Source organism: Ammospiza caudacuta, chromosome 11 (genome assembly GCF_027887145.1).
Source record: "Ammospiza caudacuta isolate bAmmCau1 chromosome 11, bAmmCau1.pri, whole genome shotgun sequence".
Taxonomy (NCBI): Eukaryota; Metazoa; Chordata; class Aves; order Passeriformes; family Passerellidae; genus Ammospiza; species Ammospiza caudacuta.
In genome coordinates, this window is record NC_080603.1 from 23,276,758 (window position 1) to 23,303,147 (window position 26,390).

Genomic DNA, 26,390 nt, shown 5'->3' on the forward strand with positions numbered 1-26,390 from the left:
GTAAACAAAGCATCCCATTGTTTACTCTTGGCTTCTTGCATGGCTTCCTATACTTGATTGTGGTGTGCTAAAAAAATAAAACCATGAGATGAGTGGGGAATGGTGGGGTGATCTCACTGACAATAACATGGGAAAAACCTACTCCAGGTTAGCAGCTCTTTGCTCTCTCTTAGATTTCAACATTTCATCTTTTCACAAAGATATGAAAGCCTTAAAGTTGTTTATTGCACATGAAAGGGATAAAGGACACATCACACCACAGTTTTCTAAGGTGACCAAACACTAAAAGGGCAAAGAGCCTTTCTCTGACAGGCACCAAAAACATCAGAAATAACACAGAGGATGAAAGGTTCCTCTGCAAATTCGGGTATTTTCTAGCTGGGCAACAATGTGAGAATAAATTAACAGTGCCTGTTATGATTATATGATTAACAGCTGGTGGTTTACAGCTATGGAGTGCACCATGGGTAACATCCCAACAGGAAAGGCACAGCTGATCCCAGGCCTGGGGACATGCCTGTGCTCAGAGCTCAGTTTGCTGAAGCACTCAAGTGACCAAACCCAGAAGATGGTGACAATGCCTCTAAAGGATAACACTGACTCTGTTATAGATATTAAAAAATATTTTGGTCAATACAGAGGCTGATTAGACACTGACATGAGATTCTTCTCAGTTATTCTCAATCATAGCTTTGCTCTGGAAGATGTTTATGCAGATATTTCCTCATTTGTCCATTAACAGAAAGAACTTTAATAAATCAAAAACTTGTTTGTGCTACAGGAGAGCAGTGGGTACTGCAGGCCTGGCTTTTCCATCAAACACTAAATCTAGACACCAAGTACCAGGAGTCAAAGTAAAGCGATGCAAATGAGGAGTAAGAGTTATGCTTTAAAACTTAATAGGGTGAAAAGGGCCTTTGCTGGTAAACAGAAAGAAACTGAGCCAAAGCTTAATAAACAAAGTGTAAACAGAAGCTATTTAATACCAAGAGCTATGCTGTAAAACACCACCACACAGACTGCTCTGCTGCAAGCCCTAATGACCAAAACAGTCTGAACCGAGGCTGCATTTCCTACAGGGAGTTTTCCATCCCCTGGAACCAGCACGTAGGTGGAAAGAGCTGAAACATTTGCAGAAACAAGGAGAGACAGAACCAGAGCTCACCCAGCACTTCACCCCTCCCTCCCCTGCCACAGCCAGGCACGTCCCTCCTGTCCTGCTGCCATGAACCCTGGCAGATGTCCCCAGAGCCTTTCCCCAGGAACTGCCTGACCACAAGCAGCTCCCAACCACCAGGAGACATAGGTGAGAAAGGACAATAAATTTGTCAGAGCAAAAGAAACATTGTTCTGATCAATGCAGTGCTTTGCAGCATACTAAGAATAAGGTCACAAACGTATTCCTTAAACTGTAACCAAATTCCGATAATTCAGGTGATGCTCTGGATAGAAGCAGGTACTGAACCAAAGGGACTCCAACTCCAGCCTCTGGATCTCCCCAGCACACAGGCAGTGCCTGCCCTGGAGGGCCCAAAGAACCTTCCACCTGCAGATTTCACCAGTTGCTCCTTATTAAAGTATCTCCAGCTTTCTCAAGCCTCTACAAAGCAGCAGGACTTCAGGTGCTGCTGCTCTTTCATCTCAGAGCAAAACCAGGCCAGGTCCACTGACGAACAGCCCAGCATCTGCCTCTGCCCCTGTAGAGTGATGGAGCAGGTGCCCCCAGCTCCTGATGGACTGGTAGCACTGGGAACACAGCCAGCTGCCTGAGCCTGGACCTCTCTCTTCTGTCTCCTCAGGCTGCTCTCCTCCCCAGCCTCTGCTGTGACATCCAGAAGTGGGATCAGCACATCAAGGGAGGTGATGCTCCCCCTCTACTCTGCTCTCCTGAGACCTCACCTGGAGTGCTGCATGCAGCTCTGGGTCCCCAGTGTGAAAAGAAGGTGGAACTGTTGGATAGAGTCCAGAGGAGGGTCAGGAAGATGATGGCAAGGCTGCTGTGGAGACAGGCTGAGAGTGGAACTCTTCAGCCTTGGAGAAGGCCATGAGGAGACCTCAGAACCCCTTCCAGTGCCTAAAGGGGCTCAAAAAGAGCTGGAGAGGGACTTTGGACACTGTTATGGAGTGACAGGACAAGGCTCTAATCATAAAGAAGGCAGGTTTACATTACATAAGAGGAAGACATTCTTTATGTGAAGGTATTAATAGACAAACAGGTTGTTCAGAGAAGGTGTGGCCGCACCATCCCTGCAAGTGTCCAAGGCCAGGCTGGACAGGCTTGGAAGAACCTGGGATAGTGGAAGGTGTGGTTGGAATGAGATGATCTTTAAGGCCCCTTCCAACCCAAACCACTCTGGGATTCTGTGATCCATCTGTTCCCTTTTATGTGCCCATCACCACTCTCATCCCAGTGCCTCTGTCCCCACCCAGTAACACCCCACAGGTACCACTCACTTGCTCACACTGAGTCCCATCTATTTTCAACTCTTTCCTCCCCTGCAAGAAACTGACTCACTTCCTCATTTCCAACCTCATACCGTAGAGGAAAAAGAAAATACACACTTTGTTTAGTTTGCTTGGACTGTACTAGCAGCCTTATTTCACTGACACACACACTCTTCCTACACAAATATACAGCTGTTAAGCCTTTAATATTATCCATTCCTTTGCACTACCACACCAAACCACACCCACTCACCAAATTAAGGGAATAATAATTCCAGGAAATCTTTCATTTGAGAAACCACTGCTAAAGTTTTTGCATACTTCTGGTCTTTTTCTTGAGTTGCTCACTTTTAGAGACACAGAAAAAGCAGCAGTGAAATTGAATTCTTGCATTCTTTGTTTTACAAGATAAGAAGCAGCAAAGACTTCAAGTTCAAGCCTCAATGGCAAAACACTTGAAAACATCCCTTGAAACAAATATCAGTATTAGTAAACTGTCTATGTTTTTATCCTGTTTTCATTTCAAAATGCAACCACCCAAAAGCAATTCAGGTCCTTGCCTGCAACCCAGATATTTATGCTACAACATGACTACACCCCCTCCATGCCATTGCACATCTGAGCCTTGTCCTTGAATAAATCACAAAAGCCAGTTTAATGCAGAGCCTTGCTCACCCTATGCAAGGGTGAATTCCCCCTGCTCCAGGCCAGAACTAAAGCAGAACTTTTAACCCTTTTGCATATTTGCTTTCTTTTCAGGCAAATTTTGTTCTTCACTATTCTAAACCTTGTGCTGACATACAAGGACAAACAGGTAAGTTTCAAGAGATCATTTCCAGGAGTATGGGTTTGGCAGAATTTACCAGGAATTCAATTTTTTATTCCAAAAGCTGCTTTCCTGCTACCTGCTCTCCTACCTTCTTACAGGCTTTTTGCAGCTTTACATGCACACAGAAAATTCAGTTTAGTTTGTGGCAGAAAATGAGATCCAGCTTGAGGACCATTTACATGGATGGCAATAAAAAGGACATTTAGCAGTAATTGGGCAATTCTGTGTGATCAATGGATAGAAGCTTTATGCAGCCTGCATACTCTGTACACATATTTTCAACATGTGGGTGACAAGCAAGGTCAGGTGGCACCAGAACAATCACTCTGCCCATGTTATTCCTACCACAGGGGGTGTGACAGCTTGGCATGATTGCCTTCCAGGAGGGAAAGGCTCTGAACAGATTCTCAAGAACAGCTTCACTGCCCCAAACTATGCACAAACACTGAATTTTTCAAGTGTGAATGACAAAACTCTCAGGCAGCAACAAAAGTTCCTACCAAAGATCTTAAGATATTGACTAAAAAACTCATATTTAATCAGCCACTAGGGAAATGTGAGTTTCCTGAACATGTCAGTTTCACATGAGATCTATTTATTTTGAAATTTAAAAAAGCAGAATAATTTTTTTTTTTTTTAAATTCAGGGGTCTGTTTCAATTCCTACCAGATCCAGGCTCTCACTCTGCTCCATATTTCATTTATTGTGGTTACCACAAAGCACTAGCTAGAAGCAATCTTTCATACAAAGGAAATACAAGGTCCACAGTTAACAGCTGAGTAAAGAAATGGCTGAGGATATGCCCTGCCCTTGTCCTTTTCTTGCAGAGCTAGCAACAGCCAAGCCCTGATTTTTTGACAAATAAAATGGGAATATGCGAAAAGGAAATGAAGCATTTAAAGTATCGACACATTTATGAAGTATTTAATACCTGTCAAACTTTCTGCAATGAGCAGCTTTTAAAACACTGATGACAGAGCACACACACATGTTCCATCTTGCAAAGGCACAGAATGGAGATCCTGAACCTCCCCTGAACCTCCCTAGAGGAGCAGCTTTGCAGGCAGAGCCCCCAGCTCATTCTGGGTGTTTGCAGCACGGGGTGAGCAGGGAAATCCCAAAGGAAGCACACCAGAGATTTGTCATCAACACCCACACGGACTGAAAGGAACAAAGACTGGAATCACACATGAATAAAGGATGTGCTTTATGTTTCCACCCCATCCCACAGCCCAGCTGGGCAGCACCTTGTGCCTCTCATCCACACAGGCAGCCCCAGGCCTTGGGTCAGCTTCTAGCAACTGTTAAAAAATTAATCTCAATTAATCCCCGACATTCCTTTTCTTTATTCTTTTATTTGGCTGTTGTTATAAAGGCTACAAAAGTCACACAGCAGAGCATCTCTGCTGTCACATGGGATGGAGAAGGCAAATCCTGAGGAAGTCAGACAACAACACAACGCCTGCTGAGAGCACCTGGAACTGCTCAGATGCTTCCCTAAACAAATCACCACACAGGCTGGGCACTCAAGGGCTGGATTTCTCCAGAAGACCAGATTTATTGTGGGGTTTTTTATTTATTTTCTCTTTAAATCGGTCTTCCCAAGGAAATCACAGACCCTCTCCATGCCCACTGACCAGCTGAACTTCTCCCAGCCACCGTCATCTCCAAGAGCTGCCTAATCCAGGTCCACACCGGGATCTACTGGGCTTATAAATCATTGTCTTTTAAAAGTCACCTTCAATTATATGCAAACAAAATAAGTACGTAATGAAGAGAGCACTTGCTGCAACACCTTGCATCCTCAGCCAAAAATGTACATTTTTTTCTGTTTTTTATTATTTAGGGGTTGTATTTTTTTTAAAGTTTTCACTGATTATCTTACTGCTGCAACCTCGAGGAACTGGAAGAAGTTTTTGTATTTGAGATTTCTCCACCACTCCAAAACATCAGAAACATTCAAATGTGCATCTGTTCTTTCTGGCTTAAAACAGTGATTACTCAATTAGTGCCTAATTACACTTCAGGGTGTTTAAAACAGAGGATATTCCACAGAGGTTTTACTCATGCAAGTGTCTTTTTTCCAACCTTGCTAAGACAAATGAAGATTCACTAAGTCATCACCTCCTGTGTTGTTTTTGCCTCAGACCCTAAAGCATATACAGATACACCACAGCTGTGGAGCCAAACAGGGTTCTGGACACAAAGTGGGGCTCACAGGGCTTCCAGAGCTGGCTCCAGGAGCACAACCTGAAGATTTCATACTGCTCAAAAAGGTCATACGTGAAAAAGTAAAAAAAAAATAAAATTATTCTACATAAGCAAAGTTAGCTGTCCCTGCAGAACAGTCACATGGGAAGAGCTTTCGTATATCCTGAAGAATTCAGTGTTACCAAGCCTGACATCTCCAGTTTTTATTAACAGTGTTCACTCCCTGCACTCAGGAGAATCACCCAATTTGTAATAAAGCCATCCTTCACACTCTGAATATTCAGCAGCACATCTGATCTCATAACCCTGAGTACGTGGCAGTAAGGAAAAAGCAAGTATCATCTATTCCACAGGGAGCTACCAGCTGAGAGGCACTGCCCAAAAAGAGACTTTCATGCTGCCTTAACACAGTGCTAAAATTATTGCTTATCCTGCTAATCATAGAGCAGTGTGGGAGCATTGGAAAATGCAACATTATTGTCTGGGTGCTGCCCTATGTACAGGGAATACATTCACCTTTAAACATACCAAACATCTATAACCTTTAAACACACCAAACACTCCATAACCTTTAAACACACCAAACACTCCATAACCTTTAAACACACCAAAAACTCTATCACAGGGAAAAAAAAAAAAAAAAAAAAAAGACACTAAGTTTTGTGCAGCAAGGGGGTGTGTAATTTCCAAAAACACTGCGCACAAAATAAGCCTGTCTTCTATAACAACCTCAGAGCACAAAACCAGAACTGTCACAAATCCAAATCTCAGTATATTTGCAGGCTCATTACAACAGATCTGCAATAGATCATTATCAAGTACCACAACTGCATGGTAAGAGCTGCTTTACCAAAAGAAAAAAAAAAAAAACACACCAACAGCACAGTCAGGTGTTTTCCTGTGTTTGAAGCATGTCCTTAGTTCAGCAATAAAAATATTTTACAATAAAGCAGGATCAGAATCTTTAGCTTGAAAATAATAACAAGAATTTTCAGGCCAAACTGAAAGGGTGTATACAAATAAACATGAGCTTTGGCAGTCAATTCTGCAGCTATAGCAAATAAAAGGAGACAATCTTATGCTAGAAATTCTAAATAAATTTTATGAAAGACTGCTGATGAGTACCAAACAAGTCCCACTGGCACAAACATGTTAAATTACTGGGAATACAGAACCATGAGGCTTCAAGTTGCCTTCATTTAAATACACTGCCTGAACACCACTTTGAGTATGGACAAAATTATAAATAAATGGGGTCATAATTATATTTGTAATGGAAATCTTTCATGTACTAAGCCAGAATAAAGCATTCTTCTCAAATAAAAGGAGTAGCCAGCTTTATTCCTCTGTTAATTGCCACATGGACCAATTTCTTACCACACAGCATGTTGGCTATAAATCTCAACAAGCAGCTTTAAATTGCTGTTATTATTGCTCATCAAGACCAAATAACCCTGGATGGTGTTCAGGGAAGCTTCTGTAACGTCTATCTCAAACAACTATTAATTCATTATTTCCATGGGGATGGAACTTCAGGCAAGAACCACCCACTCCTCCAGTGCTTAAATGGAGGGGGTGTCACAGAGAAGATGTAAAGAGGCTGCAAGATGGGCCTGATAAATAACAGAAGGGAGAAATCCTCCTGGACTTCCAAGAAATGCATGACTCATTCTGAGATGCTGAGCTCCTAGAATACAGAGAGCAGCCACGTCTGCAAGCTCTCACTCCCCAGTGCTTCAGTGCATTCTCAGAGCTGCAAACCACATTTCTGGAGATGGAGCAGAACAGGTATTCCATAAAGCAAAGCAATGATATCCACGTGTTTGTGCATCCCCTTACCTTGGATGCACTGGAGGGTTCCATCCTCAGCCCTTATTGTAAAGGTTTCACCTGGATTAACTTGAACCAAAAAGACCTGCAGAAAGAAAAATAAACATTTGTTTCACTGTGATGTCCAAATATTGAAATCTCCCAGAAACAGTGACTGTGCTATCCCTTTTCTGAAATGGGTGGTGAAGCAGGGAGGGCACAGCCCAGCATAATCACACCCCAGACTGCAGGAGCAGGCAGAGATCTGAAACCCACCTGCATTTTTGGAGCTGAAATGAAGATGTGACTAAATTGCATACAGGTGAGAATTATGCCTTTGAGTCCCACACCAAAATCTTGGTGTGTGTCTAACTTGGCCAAATGCTGGTAGCTAAGGACACAAACCTTCAGACCACTGGCACACGAGAACAGCGAGCTCACAGACACCAATATGCAGCACCAACCCATAAAGGGGTTTCAAGTTCAGGAATAAAAGTTTTTTGCTCTGGAGATTTGATCCATTATGTTTTCAACAATTTATATTTCAGTCTTGCATGTAACAGATCTCAGTTAACCAAAACCCATAGACACACACACAGTTCAACAGTTGCACACAGAACCAGTAATAAACTATTTATTAACAAATATAATATTTTTAAAATAATGAAACTATCATCTCAGTCTCCCATTGCTGAATCCTGCAGATGATGGGATAATACAAGGACCAGGAAGCACCAAAATAGTCCAGTTCATAGTATGCTCTATCATCTTTATAAATTTGCAGGTGTCTGGAACAATGGGTTTAAAATCTGGAATTTAGAATCCCTTCTTAAATGGACAGTATCACTGAGGACTAGAGACCATTTATCCCACCTTGCTGCTGGTGAAACTGTCACTAAAATACTTTAAACACACTTCTGCTAACTGCTTTGTCAGAAGTTCAATCAAGATATAAATTAAATTTTCAATTTGTACCAAAATTAATCTACATTTTTTTTGTGAAAGCTCTGTCTAAATTTAGGTCTGGTCTTTATATTCTGGGACATCTCCATGCAGAATTCAATCATTCAATCTGCAAAGAGAGAATTTGAATTCATGTTGTGTTTCTGAATTCTTTAAGCCAAATGCATAAGATAATTATTACCTAGATGACCTTTTGAATTACAGTAATCCTACAGAAACCCATTATTTCACCAACATTTTTAAAACTCAAGCTGGAAATCAGAAAATGACATATGAAAGCCATTATGTTGTCTGGAACAATCATTTCTGAGGGAGCACTGATCAGGATGGATCTGGTCCAGCACACAGCACAATAAATGGTTCAGAAAAGATAAAAGGCACAAAGCCATTCCATCCCTAATCTCCAAACAATCAACATTTAAGTGACAGCATTTAAGTGCTCTTCTGCTATGAATAGGCGTGAATTATCCACCACAGGACATGGGCAGCAGGTCAAAAGATGTGCAGAGCAAAGCAATGTCATCCAGCTTAATAAAAAACCCCAAAACAACCAATCAACAAGAAACCAGAACTCAAAGAGGCCAAGAATCAGAAATATTTCATCAGCTCATTTGCATTAAACCAACATTTGTCTAAACCAACAGCCTTAAAGCTGGTTATTTACTAGCAAATTGGATTAACATAAATTAGAAGACCTTCACAACTTGGAAGAACTTGGTCCAGCTCCTCAAAACACAAGACTCTACTCAAGACCGATGCCCTATGCATGTAAAGCTGCATCCTTTCCCTAAAGCAAGACAGACAGATTCCTCTCCCTACTTAAGGTATGTGCCTACCCCAGAGTTATCAGAAAATTTACAGATTCCTGTCCCAGGAGTCCATCAGCAGCAGAAGTGTCCACATCAGCACACCTGCAGTTGTCCCTTTACAATAATTCCCTGTGGTTCTGCATTAAAAAAGGTGATATTCCCATTCACAGCTGTTGCTTTTGATGGTCAAAATGAAGCAGCATCATCCTTAAGGAGCTTTAAAGACAAACAAATTGTTCCAGTAACAAATTTGTTTCCTGTAGAGCAGCAGCCACACAGCTTTGCCCCTCCATCAGAGTCCGTGGGCAGAGCCTGGCACTTATCTACAACAGTTTCTATTAAAATGTTATAGATATGGAAATAACTCCTTACTGACAGATGCTCAAATCAGCCACCTTTGGAGGCCAAGAAAACATTTACAGGCTGTTGCTGGGGGAAGGCAGCAATATCAAGAGCAAACAGGAATAGCCAAGGTGTGACTGACGTGGGTCAACAGCGGAGCAAGGGCTGGGCACAGAGGGAGGACATGAAACCAAAGTGGCTCAGACCCGGGAGCAGCAACCATGCTCCTCAGGCACGATCATTCCAGAGGCTGCAACCCCTCCCCAGCTCCTCTCTTCCCAAAATTGGAATATACTGGGGTGCTCCCCACAACCCATCCCACCACCCAGTCCCCTCATGCTGCACACAACCCCCAGAGCTCACAGCACTGACCAAAGAGATGCAGGAATGAGGCCAAACCATTAAAGCCAGCACATGTTGAGTATTTTATATATAGGGCACCTTCCAGCCAACACCCCTGACTTGTCCCAGTTGTCTGGGACAAATAATGTCAAGGCACACTGCAACTTCTTTTGTTTATACACACTACGTATATAAAACTAATTCCCTGATTTATTTTTCCCCAACTCCTCATAAACAACAAAACCATATTCTGCAGCCTGGAACACAGCTTCCCCCCCTTTCCTTTCACACAAGGGATCTTCAGGAGAAGCCTCGTTTCTAAAACTTTTAATTAAAAAATCTGAGGAAAGCAATAAAAAAAAATGTGTAAAGATAACATCTCTATTTTAATGAAAACAAACCCAGATGATCTTTAATTGTGCTATGCCTCTTGCAATATTCATCATCCCAAGTATGCACAATTATGAGATGGCAACAGAGGAGAAGAATTTGAAGGGTCATTTGGAGCCCTCACTGCTGGCTGGCAGCATCTCAGGGTGTGGTCTCATGTCCAAGGTCACCCCAGCCCACTTCCAGTCCTTGGCCTCCTCCCATCCAAAAAGCTGGAGCACAGGACAGCTGGGAGCAGGGCGTCAGCAGCACAACCCCAAAGGATTTGTCTTTCTCCTAAAAAGTACTCTGATGCTTAACTCAGCAGTTTAATACACTTGGGGGTGAAGCCCAGCTATACCTGCTGCATCCTCAGAGAATGCTTGTTATCTCCATAAAGCTCTTTTTGCACTTATTTTGCATTTAAGAATGTCATTCTATTTTGCTGAAAGTCATGTTTGTTGAGTGATGAATGTGACTGAGTTGCATAGCTACTATAAATATTTGTAATCCCACAGAGTATGTCCAGACTAAGTTTGCACGACAAGCCAAGCACGTGTCACTTGTGCCTCCCTTGCTCCCAATATCCATCTCTCATGGCCAGGGGAAGCAGGGGAAGAGGCTAAAGAAGCACCCACAAAGCCAATGCAGGCATAAGCTCAGGTTCACAAATAAATAAACTGACTCTGGGAAGTTCTGGATTGGATATCAGGAAGAAATTTCTTGACTAAGAGGGTGGGGAGGCCCTGGAACAGAGAAGCTGTGGATGCCCCTGGATCCATGGAAGTGTCCATGGACAAGATGGACAGGGCTTGGATCAGCCCAGGATAGTGGAAGGTGTCCCTGCCATGGCAGGGGATGGAAAGAGATGGGCTTTAATGTCCCTTCCATCCAAACCACCCCATGATATAAAACTACAAATACTGTGGGGAAACACTTGTGCAAAGGCAAAATGCAACCTGATAAGGACCAAGGGCATACACTATTATCTCTTTTGTACACTACTTGTTTACTTATGCAAGATTTTGAGCCCACAGCAGAAAATTGACACTCAAGGTAGGCCATCATCCCCCACCTGCTCTGTGGCCTCTCACAGTGAGATTGATGACATTCACCTGAATCCATGTGATGCTATTCAGCCCCAGAGCTCACCTAAAGTATTTCCCCCTTATGAGAACATTTTCCTCACTGAATACAAAGAGCAGCTTGCAGGGCTTATTCAAACTCCAAATTAAACATTTTCCCGTGTGAAGAATTTTCCCTTCCATGAGATATATCATGCTTCATACAGCTCCCCATCACAACTTCACAGGCAACACCTGGGATCCAGCCACAGGTTCCTCACAAATGCTTGAAACCATTAACATTTATTGTAATTGCAGTTTCTACAGCACATAACTTATGGAATGCATTGCATCTTTTGGGAAGAGAAAATAAAGCAATCACTCGTATCCATTCCATTATCTACTTTAAAAGACTGTGCCCCAATAAATTTCCAGGTGCATCCCACAGGAAGGACCAGCGAAGTCCCAGCATTCTGTGTGCAATACTCTTCTCAGGAACACATCCCTCAGTCACACAGAGCATCTCTTCAGTAAGAAAACACTTCCAGCATCTCTTCAGTAAGAAAAATCAGGGAACATGCTACATCTTAAACAATAAAGCTGATTTTTAAAAATGAATGCTTCAATTGCATCTGAAAAAACACTTTTTTTTTTTTTTTTTGACTGGACAAAAAAAGGTATTAATAGAGGCATGAAGCAATTCAGTCATTTTACCATGAGTGCTCTTTACAGCAAAACCCACAAGTGGCAGATCCCGAACCTCCTGATTTAACCAACGTTAAAACACACACACCAAAGAAGCAGTAAAAATTAAATAAATTAATAAATGGAGAAACCACAAAGAAGTAACTAAATTTTGGCAGCAAGTTCATTCACTCAGCTCAGATGCTGTGGCTCAGTACAAAACCCAGCTGAAATGCTTTCAAGGTTGTTTGCAAGGCGCACAGGAAAGCACCAAATCTTGTTCCTCATTCAGCTGTACTCTTGTCTCCCTCATTTGAAGCCTGTGACCCTAAAAGACAAGAACAAGCACACACAGCACTATGCACAGTGCCTAAGCTCAAGCCAAGTGGTAAAACCACAGGGCAGGTAAACACAGCTTCACAAAGAGCAGGCAAGCAGAAAACCTGCTGCACCTCTGCAGGTGCAATGAGTGAACCAAGCTGAAATAAAACTTCCCCATTAATTAGCCCAACATTCTGTACAGATGTGCTGTAGCACAGCTAGCTGCCCCTTCACTTTATACTCCAAGCTTTTTAGAGCTTGTAGTGGAGTACCTACAGGAAACCATTGAAATTCTTGGACCAAAAGGTTAATTATTGCTCCCTGAATCCCCTAAGGAGTTACAAGTGGATTAGAAGCAGAAACAGCTCTGGAAGCAACATGAAAGCATTAAACACAGTCGGCAGTAGTGGAAATAAAGTGTGGGAAACTAAAAAGAAAAAGAAAGTCAGTGCTAGAAATGCCATTTTGGGTAGTCTAGAGGAGAGGGATTACTGTCAAGCAGGCAGAGACATTCCTTGCCCTGCCTTGTGCAGCTCTGCAGCCCTCACTCTCAGGAAGATAAAGAAAGGGAATGTTCCCATGCAATTGCCTTACACTGCAGGCCTGTTCACTGGCAGATTTGCCTTTTGCATCACTCTCCAGCTAGCTGCTGGCAAGGCCAAGGTGTTTCACCAGCTCCAGTCTGCTTTATTCTGTGTGTAAGAACGGGTCCTTTGAGGAAAGGCTTTTCCCTGGAGCTCAGCATTTCCAGGCACAGCTCCTAATGCAGCTCTGTGGTGCTGGCACAGCTGAGGCTCCACACATCCAGTAACACACAAAGGTGAGCAACATTCAGGGTGCCCAGAGCCTCCATTCTCCGTCAGAACCTCCATTCTGTCAGCCCCAAAGCACGGGGCACTGACCTACCTGCAGCCTGCAAAACCCCACACTCCTCATCCTTCCCCAGCTCTGCTAGGATGCCTTCTCACCACCAGCTTCTAATGGAGACTGTAATTACACCCTGTAAATGGGTGTCCTCCTAAAGCTAGAACCTATTTATGGAGTCATACAAACCATCTTTCTTAAGGAAGTTGTCCCTGTGTGAATCTATCCTGAAGCCTCTTCCCACCTTACAAGTACCTAAAACAAATCTCTTTCAACAATCATTTGTTTCCACATTACAACCACGTTAAGAGCAATTAACATAGTTCATTTGGAAAGATCAAACAAAGCATTTATTCCAACTTCATTCCATCTCTAGAACTGTACTTTTAAAAAGCAAAGACATCACCTAAAGCTTCAGGAGTAGGATGAAAATGACAAAGCATAGAGGTAGTTAAGCTTTGCAACAGAGAAGGGTACATCCAGACTAGAATCTAAAAAAGTCTCATGGAAAACTGGCATTTCAGCTACAGGTACTTCGAGAAATAAGGAGATGAGATCTAAAAGCATCATCCAGCAAACACACAGAAGAGGGACCCAGCCCAGAACTGTTCTACTGAGTGGTGCTTGCATAACACAGCAAAAGCAAGAAGCAATCTGCTTCCAGTGCACCTGCAACTCTTTTTAATGCAAAACATTAGCTGAGAAACTGCTTTAAAGGCAACAGAGGCACCTGCCCAGCCAGGCTGCTGAATCATCAAAGATGGGGAAAGATTTGGCTTAGAGCACCATCTCAAAGGAGAGCTCAGAAGATTTCACTTACTTCTTTCTGGAACACAGAAGGACACACTGACAGGACAGTCTGACCTGGCAAGTGGTTTCCAGCAAGGAGGAAAGTGTGTACTTAAAGAACAATTATCCTTTCCAGTATGAATAAAATTGTTCCTTCATCTAAGTGTAGCAATATTGAATTTGGTAAATACAGCCACTGAAAGCATTCCTTTCTGGTTTTATCAAATCAAAGCACACTTGGCAAAAACGACTTAAACAAAAAAAAACCCTAATCACAACAATGAAAGTCTACATCATAATGAGATTTCAGATAACTAAAAATACTTAGAAGCTCAGCAGGAAAGCAGAAATTATTCTTCCTCTTGAGGCTGGTCTAACTCAAAACACAGCTTGGCAGGAGGAACAAATGATCCAGGGAACAAGAAGTAACAAAATGACCTCTTATATTGATTCAAGAAGGACAGCTTGCTTCTACCTTTGTTACAATAGTTGGCTGAAATTTCTTATGTTAAGGGGAGAACCAAATTGAGCAGCACAAAAATATTGCCAGGGTAGATAGATGTTCTCCCAAGAGACTCCTTGACCCCAGATGACACATTTGGGAATGTTCCACCCAGCCAGCTTGAACCTCCAGGCTGTATGGTGACATGAAGGCATTGCTGTGGTCTCAGGATCATTCCACCAAGTTCTCATCAAGCTTATTAGAGAGCATCTCCCAGGAAAAAAAATAAAAGCAAACTGTAAAGTTGCCTTTGTTCAAAAACCCACTCAAAATTCACACCTGCTTCTTTCAATGAAGCACAGGGTAGCACACGGGCCTGCTGGGAAAGGTATAGTGAGGTAAGCAAAGAATATCACACATCACTGCTATTCTCCACTTCTTTCCTTACTTCCATTTTTTTCTCAGATCAGCATTTTTAAAATCTTAAAATCTCACCAGAAATGCTAGTAAGATGTCTGGACAAGAGTGAGCACAACTAAATGATAAGACTAACTTCCTGCAAAGCCCTCAAATATGCAGCATTTATAGCCATTTTCCACTATTTTTACTTCAATGAACACACATGCAAACAAAACCATTCAATTTAATGGTACACCTTAATCATTGTTTTTTAAGTCTTTTCAGTGGAAAAGCAGATTTCTACATCCCAGGAAACACTCCGCACTCCCTAGCGCTATGGAAAACCATCTTCCCTATACTGAACACGTCTTGTTGACCCAGAAATAAGTTAATTTAAGGCAGGCAGTTTCTGACCTGCTGAGATCCATCGCCATTCACGATGTGGGGCATCATGGCCACCTCCCCGTTCAGCAGCGGCGGCAGCTCCAGCGGGATTTGGTCGGTCATCATCATTGTGACGTACATTCATGGAGAATTTTCCTCAACGGACTTCCTGCAAGAGAAAACAGCATTTAAAAACCCTGCAGAAGCCCTGCTGCACTTCACAAGGTCGTTCTGCCATTCAGGAACTTCAGCAGGAGCCCTGGTTTTGTAACAGGAGCTCAAGGCTCTGAATGCAGGTTTTAACTGTTAGAACAAGAGCATGGGAAGTCAAGTTTCCATGCAAGAATTCCAAAAACCAAGTAGCCAGATTTCCACTCTTTCCCACAGTTATAAACCTCAGCCTTCATTGCCGAAATAGGCAGGTTCTAAGACGCAGAGTTTTGTTCTTAAATCACCATCCTGCTTGCTGCCACAGCTCTTGGAATTACCCAGACGGGTTAAGATGCTACAGCAATTTCACTCAACAGCCACACTTCAAAGCCAAACATCTTTATTTTCTTTCTAGGGCCCTGTAAACAGTGGGAACTGCCACTACAAAACACAGACCAGACACCTGACTTGCACTTAATCACGACCCAAAAGGATTAAGAGTTCTGCTGGAGCAGGAGGGACAGCACATCCCAATGTTCTGAACACCCCGTTCTAGGAAGGGCAACAGAAAATGAAGACATCACGTAAGGATTTGTGAAAAATCACACATCACTTCCAGCACACCCTCCCCCTCTCACAGCTAACTGATGTGATACACGAGCATCAGTAAAGCCATGAGAAGCTGCCCTGTAAAAATAAGTCTTAATTCAGTGTTAAGGGTATCATCATGCTGGTTTATGGGGCAATAACACAGCTCTAGTGAATAACATGGATGATCTCATCACACAGCTTATCTCGACTTCTGCACAACAGCTCCTAAAGCAAAGCAACCTCACATGTCCAGGGGTGAGCAGCCTCCTTAGTACACCTCCTGCCAGAGAATCCCAATGTCATCCTGAACCATTTCATATACATCCCAAACTCAGGTCAGAAAAAAAAAAATGCTGTGACTTCGCTGGCAGCATAGGTGATCAGCTGGCACAAGATCATCAGAGTACTCCAGAGTACAGAAAGAGGAATTTTTGGCAAAGAGCATGGGGCATAACTAAAGAGCCATAAACCAGGAGTTTAACTCAGCTGCTTCAGAGGGGATGAAGGACTGAGCCAGCCTCACCAGGGCTGGAGCATCCCATTCCATGGATGCTGGATGTTGCATATCTTATATCTCCTTGGCCCCAAATACTGTTGGACTTTTTTTTTTTATTTTGTTTTTTAGTTTAACAACTAAATTATTACTTTAGTTGAAATACACTGTCTTCATTTTCATCAACCTCTTCCAGAGCTCTTTGCAATCCCATCACCGGCACAGCCTCATGACCAGAAACACCAGCCTGACCAAGAGCAGCTCCTCCAGCTCCTGAGGAAAAGCACTTGTGTGATTTACAAGTGATGGCAGTGCCCACACAGACTGAATCACGTGTCTTATCCTTTCACTGTCATCAAATGGACCCCTTCACTTCAAAGGGGAACCAGAAGATTGAAAGTACATTTATTTTCCAGAAGGTGTGCAAACCCAGCAATGTGACCTCCAGCCACACAGCTAAAGACCAGCATTTTAATTGAACTCAGCACCAAATTTAGCACAACTCTCACAGCTCTTTCCACTGTTCTCAGCTGTGAGAAAACACCACTGTTCTAATCATCACTTCAGCAAGACATAAACAGAGGCAATGTATTTTCATCCACCTTTAAATTAAATCCCTCCTTTTATCCAAGACTCAATTACAGAACAGAAGCTCTCCAGAAGCCTGGGACACAGCTGTTGTTGAGATGGTACATCCTAAAGCTTTTGCTTCTCATTACTCCACAGTTTCAGGTTGTAATTTTGAGAAACATCTGAGTCCAACAACAATATTCACAGGTGTTGGGATTTGGGGGTAGAAGAGGGGGAGCGGGGCAGTGTAACTTCACTTTTTGGGGGTTCTGTTTGTTTACCAAGGAAAAAGAGAGTATGTGAGATTTTGAGCCATTTCTTAACTGCTTGAGATTAAGAAAAGGACTGAAAGAGCCCAATAATGAACACCAGAGAGCACATGAATGAACAGCTTTCAGGAAACAGACTGATTTAGTCAATAGCCAGCTGTACCTCCAACTATTCTGGCTATACATGCAGTTATTTATGCATCTATAGTTGTCCTGTGTGCAAATGTATATATTCACATTCAAAGTTCATTTGTAAAGAACAAAACATTCATAGAAACCATTTTAAACCCATTAAAACAAAACCCCAATCCCCAAACAAATGACACGTTCATTTAGTCTGAATCCAAAAGCCAAGCTTTAACTGTTTAAACATCACACTGATACTATTTTCTTGAGGAAAAAAACCCATACTGTAGCTTGAAGCAACATATTTTCCAAGTAATATTCCATTCCAGGCACAACAACGGAGATGTTGACATTTATTTGCTACGTGTCATTATTTCAAGTGTTGCAGCTACATTCCTTTTGCTTTATTAATGGTTTGTCACTACAGCCGTGTCTACGCTTGCTTCACTTGAAAGGAGAAAACAAAAAGAAAAAGAAAACATAAATAAAAAGGGCTTCCTCTATTTGTCAGGTGTGGTACCACCTCACCAGAGATGATACCAGCAGCAGTGCTGCCTACAAGGCACAGCCACTGGCAGGAATTTTGGCATTATTTCACAAAGATGTACTCCAGGCAGAGTGAGGACATCTACCATGAGGCTGGCAGACATCACTGCAAAGCCAAACCCTTTGGAAACACGGGCCTCACACACTTCTTGAGCTTATTTGTTCACCCATCCTACTTAAAACAGATTTATTAGCTGTGCTTTCACACCCCTCCTAAAGTCCACTGCTCCTCCTCCCTCCGGGGATGCAAAGCTGATTAATACAAAGAAAGTGAGGTCTGAATGAATTTCTTTTCTCCCTGCAAATTGGGAACATCAATAGAAGAAAACACCAGACACGGCTCAAAGAGCCAGGTCACATTCCAGGATATGAGAATTCTTCCTTAGCTAAAATATGAACTGCCAAATACTAACCCACAGCCCTTTTTTTCAGGTACTAACTCAAATTTGGGGTTTTGTCTAGAAAGATGACTATATTTAAATTTTAAAAAGATATTTCCTGTGCGTCTACATTCCCTAGGTTTGGCTGGGACAGGTCACAACAACGCCAACAAGGAGTGAGAGGCTGCATCTCCCTGTCTAGCTTCCTCCAGGAATATGGAAATCACAGCTTTCCACTTTGCTGCGGAGCAAGGAAGAAACAACCATCCAAGTCTGATGTCTCTGTCCCCAAACAAAACTTCCAAATCTTTTGATGTCTGCAAGTTACTGTTGCAAACTTGATTTTCAATTCAGTACCGCAGCCTTCTACTGATCCCCGAGATGACTCCATTTCCTTAAATTAATTCAATATGTGAATTAGCAATACATAAATTAGTTGCACATGACACCAGAGAGAAAACTAAAACACACAGAAGAATGAAGTGTAACTATCTAAAACCCAATGTCCATGTATGGTCAAACAACGTGACCCAACAGGTTACGTCAGTTTTCCTGAAATTCCTAAAGCAGTGTGAACCACATCAAGATACCCAATTCTACTTTTCCTAGAAGGTTTCTTCACCCATGCTTATTTATAGGGCTGGAAGCCAAGAACATTTTTCTTTCTGTGATTTTCTTCCTACCTTCTGTATTCTACAAAGCCAAAGAACCTCTTCCAGCTATGGCAGACGAATGCAGAGAACCTGGCAGAGGCAAGAGGAGTTGTGAATATTGAGTCCTGTGACTGTTCTTTGCAAAGACTGGATTTTTATTTCCCTGCAGCAGACCATTAAAAGTTCCTGAACAAAGTGTTCTGCTTTTTTATCACAATCATCTGGAATTACAGAAGTTGTACTTCGGCAAGGACAGAGAGTTTTCAATACTAAGTAGAGCCACATACCCAGGTTTATTTAATATACAACTAAAATTCAGTGCTAAACACACATTTTACTCCTGCAGTGCATATTTAGGGGTATTCTGCCTGACTAGAAGAGAACACACTGCAAAAAGAATAAAAAGCTACACCATATTCAATCCTAGCCTTGATTAAAAAAAAATACTTGAAACGCACACAAGTATAAACTTAAAATAGAAGAATTTTCTCTTTCCAGCCTGAAAAAAAAAAAACCAAACCAAAAAAACCCTTGCCACTTCCCCATGACAAAGTTCACACACAGATGGCACACACAGGGTTACACAGTCCAATATACTCCTTTAATACACGTACTACAGGAACCCACTTAGCCCTTTACAGCCACGGGCCAGGCCAGTTCTGGTGTTATCAAAAGCCAAAGTCTGTTGATAAGTGCCCTGCTGACCAGCAGCCACAAGGCAACTGTTCCTCCTCCCCGGGCCAGACATTGTCTCTGGCAGAGCAGGTTCTGCAGTGAGGATGCCCAGAAATTGGCAGTTCTCTGACCCAAAAGGAAAAGGATTTGTGACATCTGATCTGCATCCTCCAAACCACATCCTGACAGCATGGCCAGCCCAAAACCTCCAGCATGGCCTGCACAGCTGATGTGAACACAGGAGGGGTCCCCATCCACTGCACTGCACCAACCCTCAAACACTTGTGTTGTTATAACCAGGACAAGAGGCAGGAGGAATTGCTAAAAAGGGCTTTGCCATGGTTAAAAGATGTGTACGGAATCATTGGTTCGTGTCAGAGGGAGTCCCACCTGGCACACTGAGAAGTTAAATACATCTTCAGAAACACATGCCCTGAAAATAGGGAAGACTCAAATATTTCTAGACAAAAACTCACTTTGGAAAAGATAGACAGTAAAACATAATGAGATTTTTTTTAAAAAAGTCATTGAGTATTCACAGAAGCCATTACCTGCAGCATATCTTATTCTTCTTCCATAAAGAGAAATAGTCCTGAAATTATTTGCTATTTTCCAGGACATTATACGTGCAATTGAAGAATCCTATCAAAGTCTGGCATGTCAAATCATGTTACTGCTGGTTATTACATAGCTGAAGAAATGGCTGGTTGTCCAGAGCAATTTTGAATAACCTTTTGAATAAGAAAGAAAAATAACTAGGAAAAAAATTGCTAGTACAAGGAGAATATGTATACACAGTCTTATTTGTGCACACATATTCCCAGACACTAAGAATTTAATATGGATCTACAACCCACTAGGAAGGCTCTGAATGAGGAGTGCTCCTTCTGCACATTCCTGCTGATGCTGGAATTCATGTGCAAGAGATGCCAAAACTCTCACACTGCCCCATTTTCCTACTGTATTTTGTACAGCACACGTTGAAATTCAGGATTAATTAAAACATACATATCACAATTCTATTTTTCACTGAAAAGCAGAGTGGTAAATATAGCTGCTTTCAGGAGACTCCTGCCATGGCTTGCCACTCCAATTCAAAGAGGAGTGGTAATAATTGTTCATGTAGAAAAGCCTCTTGAGACATGAGCAGTACCTGGAGGTATGTGCACAGATGGCTGGTCAAGGCACAAACAGTCTGGAATTTGTCTTGTCTGATGTGCCTTCATTAGTTTAGTTAAATCACATCCGTCTGCAGCACCACTGAAACCTGAACACATTCCTTCTCTGTTTAATTACAAACACAGTAGATTAATTTGGAAGCACCCAAACAGCCGGGCTTCTTCATAACAATTTTGAAGAAATACATGCAATTCTAAAAATCTGTTATGACAAAAGAAAACAGATTAGAGGGAATACATACACACAGTCCACTGGCATTTTATGAAGAGGTAGTGAAATGCCTGCTGCTTGCTCTCTGTGCCATTTCACAGAAAAAGGCCACAGTAGCTGGATCCTATCTCCAGCAAGCTGAAAAGCATAAACATCCTCTCAAAACTTAACCACTGCCATTAATCAGTGGGTTTATTCCCCTCTAGTTTACTTAAACAACAACAGATTTCAACGTGCGTGGTAAATTCCATCTCTGAAGATGGAATTATCAGCAGTGTTCAATTCCGTGCAGGATCAAGGAAAGTTAACGTTGTTTTTTTCCCCACACTGGTTAGATTCCCAAGGCAGCAATCCAGAGGGTAACGATATGAAGATTTTCAGTAGTTTGCATTTATTTAGACCTAAAATTTGACCTCAAATTTTCCAGGCTTGAAACTCCGTTATCTTAAAGAACAACAAATTTGTGCTGTAACCAGCTGCACACCCCTCATAGGAAATGTTTGTCATTCAGGAACAGAAAAACTACTAAGAATTTGTTCCTAGCTTAACCCTAGGAAGAAATGGAATAACCAAATAACTTCAAATACGTACCAGAAAAGAGCATCAGGAATATGGATATCAGGTCAAACTGCATCATGCAGCAAGTGTCTTATTTCACAGGGCAAGTACAACTAATCAGCAGATAATAGCTCTGATGAAACAACTGGAATAAAGCAGCCTGGCACACAAAGGAGTCTTCTACCAAAGGAAAACCTCACCCCACTAGGGGTTTTCCCCCTTGGTTTTCCAGGGGGAAACCTTGTGAAAACTCATGTAGGAAAAGCAAGATTGCCTTCCTCCCAGCACCACCCACGCCTGGGGTGTGCAGTGCCAGAGGGCCATCACATTCATGTGCAAACCTGGTGTAACTACATTTAAGGGAATAAAATACACCACGGGTGAAACAGGCCTATCAAAATTTTTATTAGGCTTATATTAGATATGGCTGAGCAGAAAGCCACAGGCAGACAAGCTAATCCAATGGTTCCACAGCATTCTCACTTCTGCAAATAATATTAGAGCAGCAAATTCATCTGCTGCTCAAAAATCAATTCCAAAACATGCAAACACACCACGGCTACAGCAAGCTGCAGAGACAACTTGTGTACAACTCACTCTCACCATGTGGGTTTTTCTGTGCTGCTTCTTCAATCTGAAAATTAAGTCAGTCATATTTGCTATTTATATTCCTTTCCTTCTTTGTTCTCACACCTTTCTTTCCTCACCTTCCTCCGTATTAATCACAACGGATAAAGGGAGTCATGAGGGATGTAGCTGCAAAAATAGAGAAGTTTTCAAGCACACAATTCTCACACCATTTCACACTAATTCTTCTAAGCAGCCATAGGCTGAATTTAACTCCTCTTGCACAATAGTGGCCAATTCCTTTTTTCCCCCCAATATTTTTGGTAGTGTTGTTTTTGGCACAACTCGGCTTTAAAATAGCAACTACTTCAAACTTTTTTCTCTTTTCAAGGGAAATTATCTTATGCACTTCCAAAAATACAAACAGCAATTAACATTTCAAGCTAATTTGTTGCTGCTTGTCCACCCTCAGAGACAGCTGAGTTAAGAGAGTTCTGGGAGCTGTTTAATTGCCAACTGTACAACACACTCTCCCAACCACACTCAACATATCTGTGCTTTTCCAGATCACAAGTCAGGAGTAGACCTAGATTATATAATTAGGAAGAAATTCTTCCATCTGAGTGTGGTGAGGCCCTGGCACAGACTGTCCCTGGATCCCTGGAAATGTCCAAGGCCAGGCTGGAGAGGGCTTGGAGCAACCTGGGATAGTGGAAGGCATCCTGCCCATGGCAAGGGGTGGAATGAGAAGATTTAAGATTCCTTCCAACCCAAACCACTCTTGTGATTCTCTGATGACATCTGCCCTTCCACAGGTCAGGAAAGCACATAGCTCCTCCAGCTGTGGTGCCCCATTGCCAGGGCAAGGAGAGGAGGATGACAGTGGCCCAGCAGCCCTCCCTCCACAAACTGGGACACCCAGCACACAAATTGGTCCCCTAAGTGCAGAGAGCCAATCTACGCAGCAGAGACAAACTGCACACTTCCTAACTGAATGATCACCCTTTCCAGGTTCTCTGTACTCTGCACTGCTTCTGACAAAAGCAATTTGCAAGTAAAATTCACACACTCTAGCAAGATCTTCAGTAAGTTTAAACACATTTGGAATAACCTTCTATTTGCTTGAAGCAATTTGTGTGAGGAGGAGAAACTCCCTTCAACCCAGACCCACATCTGTCTACAAATTGGGCCCTGATCCTGCAAACATTTGCACTAGAGCACATCTTTACACTTGTAATACTTTTATTAAGTCCTGAATTCCCCCAGATCAGGGCTGCAAGCCCAGGAACGTGCCCAGGGACACGGGCAGAACCTCTATGCAAAGAGACATTCTTGCACAAAGGTGAAAGTCAGATAAGGCACAGGTATGCTTCATCTATTTGCTTTCTTCCTCCACTTAATAGCCAAAGTATTAATCATGGTTACAGGTTGATAAGCACAGCATTTGTCGATAAATACCCTCCCCTTCCACTCTGCTCTCTCAAATAATAATCTCTCTGCAATAATACCACAAAGACCTTGGTTATCTCTCCTGGAGTTCCTGTGCAATGGGGAATCTAGTGGAATCAATGGGGTGGGGATTATTTATTTTTTTTTACCCCTAATTAAACTACGAGGCAGGAGAGAAAAAAATAAAAAAAAAGGCTATCTACCATATCAATCTGCAGCTCTTGAAAAGCCTGCATACCAAATCCCATTTCCAACAAGGTCTCAGCACACCTCTGTGCAACACAAACTGGGCTGCTGTCGCCATTCCCCGCTAACCTGACTCCGGGCTGACAAAGTGGCTCATTGTGTTATTGTGGGAAAGAGCTCCGCAGAGATCTCCCATTCCTCCCTGGGAGTCAGGAGCAGCATTCACACGGGGCAGCACCTCTGCAAGGCTGCCCCAGAGCTTTCTCATGGAGGAGGAAAGCTGAGCCCCTCATTGTCATCCTGCTCACAAAACCCAAGCGCTCAAACCACACCAGTAACAAGGAAACCAACCTGAGACCCACCATCCAAACTCCAACATGCCATAACTTTCCAGCATCAAAAGTTTTATTACACCATCCCTCACTTTCACACAGCATTAAGCACATTTTTCAGGATTTATCTACTTTTCTGAACTGTGTCATGAAAATGAAGACAGTGTGCCACCTATGAAGGCTTCTCCTAATTGGAGAGAGACAGGAATTTACATTAAACAAAGACCTGAAAAATCCAAGCGCTTAAACCACACCAGTAACAAGGAAACCAACCCAAGACCCACCACCCAAACTCCACCACGCCATAACTTTCCAGCATCAAGAGAAAAAATATTAATACACCATCACTTTCACACAGCATTAAGTACATTTATCAGGATTTATCTACTTTTCTGAACTGCTTCATGAAAATGAAGACAGTATGCCACCTATGAAGGCTTCTTCTAACTGGAGATAGACAGGAATTCACATTAAACAAAGACCTGAAACTCACCAGCAAAAGAGAAACCACACTCACAAAGTCAAGTCATTGTTCCATTTTTGACTGAATAATTTTGGTATCCAGGACCTTACAGGAAAGAAGTCTCTCCCACTCCGGGCATCAGATTTTTATCTCCAATGATAATAAACCATCAATGAACGAAAAAACCCTAAATCTCTAAATGCACAATACCAGGCAGGTTGCTTTCTTTAGGGTGGGGAGACAATGAGTCTCTATTTAGACAGAAAATGCTGTGCTGAATGCGTCACCTGCTGCAGCTAGAAAGCTCAGGTTATTGATTAAATGGTTTAAAACGGAAAACCTTTGGGGTTTGCCACCTGTCTGAAGTGGGGCACAGTTTGTAACACAGACTGGAGGAGAAACAAAGTTCTGTTTATACAGAAAGGAGAATCCAGTGGGGTGTCCCAGCACTCAGGGGGTCCATATCCACTTTCAGTGTTAATCCTCACCCTCCTAAATGCATTCCCATACTCAGCCAAATCATTCAGGCAATGGGAAAGATGAAAATGATTCTCCATAAATTGTATTGGTCTTTGATAACAATAAATACACTTAAGTATTGAACAGCTTGTCTTATGAATTGGGAAACCTACAGCACTTAAACCTACACCAAACCCAGAGGTGCTGGTTGAAAGGCAGGCTCAAGGCATGGTGCCAGCAGGACAGATGCTCTTCCCACCCTGGGTGAAGTCAAAAGAGAGCAGCCCCAATCCCACCAGTTACAGGGGTTACTCATTAATAAGTTACAAGTCTTTGTTAATTAAAGTTTCCTAATATTTCACCTATTGACTTTGGTACTACAGCTTACAGCTTTCAGGTATGAGCAGTAATACTAAGGGGCTTCAAAGAAAGCTGTGGAAAGTATATATATATATATATATATATATATATATGAGCCAATAATAAGAACCAAGGTGAGCTAAATAAAGGAAAGTAAATTCCTGCAGACTGAATTTTTTTTAATGCCAAGTTTGTATTTAATCAAAAAGGGGACAGTCATTCTTTTTTATATTTCCCTATTGATACAAGCACACACAGCTCCAATGAAGCTAATTAAACCCTTGAAGCTCAAGTGAACTTTCCAAATCCTTTAGATGACAAAATTCCAGTCAAGCAAAAAAACTTAAATAGACAAGCAGCAGAAAGCAAAACAAACTTTCAAGCTTCATGTCACACGTACCTGAAGTTTCATTTGTCCTTGTTACACTTAGAGAAATTAATTTCTGTAACCAGTTACAAAATTTTAGAGGTGCAGGAGTCGAGAGTCTATTCGAATACAGAAAAGAAAACCACAGAAAGAAAAAATACGAATTGTTCAGGTTGGAAAAGACCATTAAGACCACTGGGTCCAACTGCTAACTGAGCAGTTCCACTTCTACCATTAAACCATGTCCTTACATGCCATATTTACACATCTTTTCAGTGCCTGCAGGGCTGGTGTCTCCACCACTTCCCTGGGCAGCCTGCTCCAAGCTGTTCTCTGTAGAGGTTGGTCTTACTAAGGTTTGTCACGAGGAAAAAAAAAGTTTGTGACTTTTTAAGACAGATGCACTTTTATTACTGCTCTGTGAGACACCAGAGTTTATCCTTCCCTCTCCCTGGCCCTGTAACAGCATCCCCAGTCCCATGGATGCACCACACCATTCCAACTTCATCTGTTTCCCAGGCTGGCATAAACAACCTCTTTGCCACTTTATAACATGGGGTAGGATCCATTGTACAAGCTCAGGGCAGACTAGCAGCAATGAATTCATCATCAATAAAGCAGAGCTTATCTTTGAGTCTTGTTACACAAACTCTTTAGCAATAACCATTCACAGGATTTCAGCTTTCTGGGAAGACAATTTTAAAAAGCCCCTACCACGTTCTCCGATGAATTTTTCATTTA

General features: G+C 42.2%; 1 protein-coding gene across 1 annotated transcript in view; it reads right to left on the reverse strand.

Annotated features, from left to right (window-relative positions):
• Positions 1-26,390, reverse strand: part of FNDC3B (fibronectin type III domain containing 3B) — a 187,696-nt gene that overhangs the window by 134,641 nt on the left and 26,665 nt on the right. Inside the window, exons 2-3 of the mRNA XM_058811847.1 lie at positions 15,097-15,235; positions 7,325-7,400 (exon numbers count right to left, since the gene is read on the reverse strand). Of these exons, the coding sequence (XP_058667830.1) occupies positions 7,325-7,400; positions 15,097-15,207 (187 nt within the window). The 5' untranslated portion in view covers positions 15,208-15,235. The remainder of the gene's footprint in view (positions 1-7,324; positions 7,401-15,096; positions 15,236-26,390) is intronic.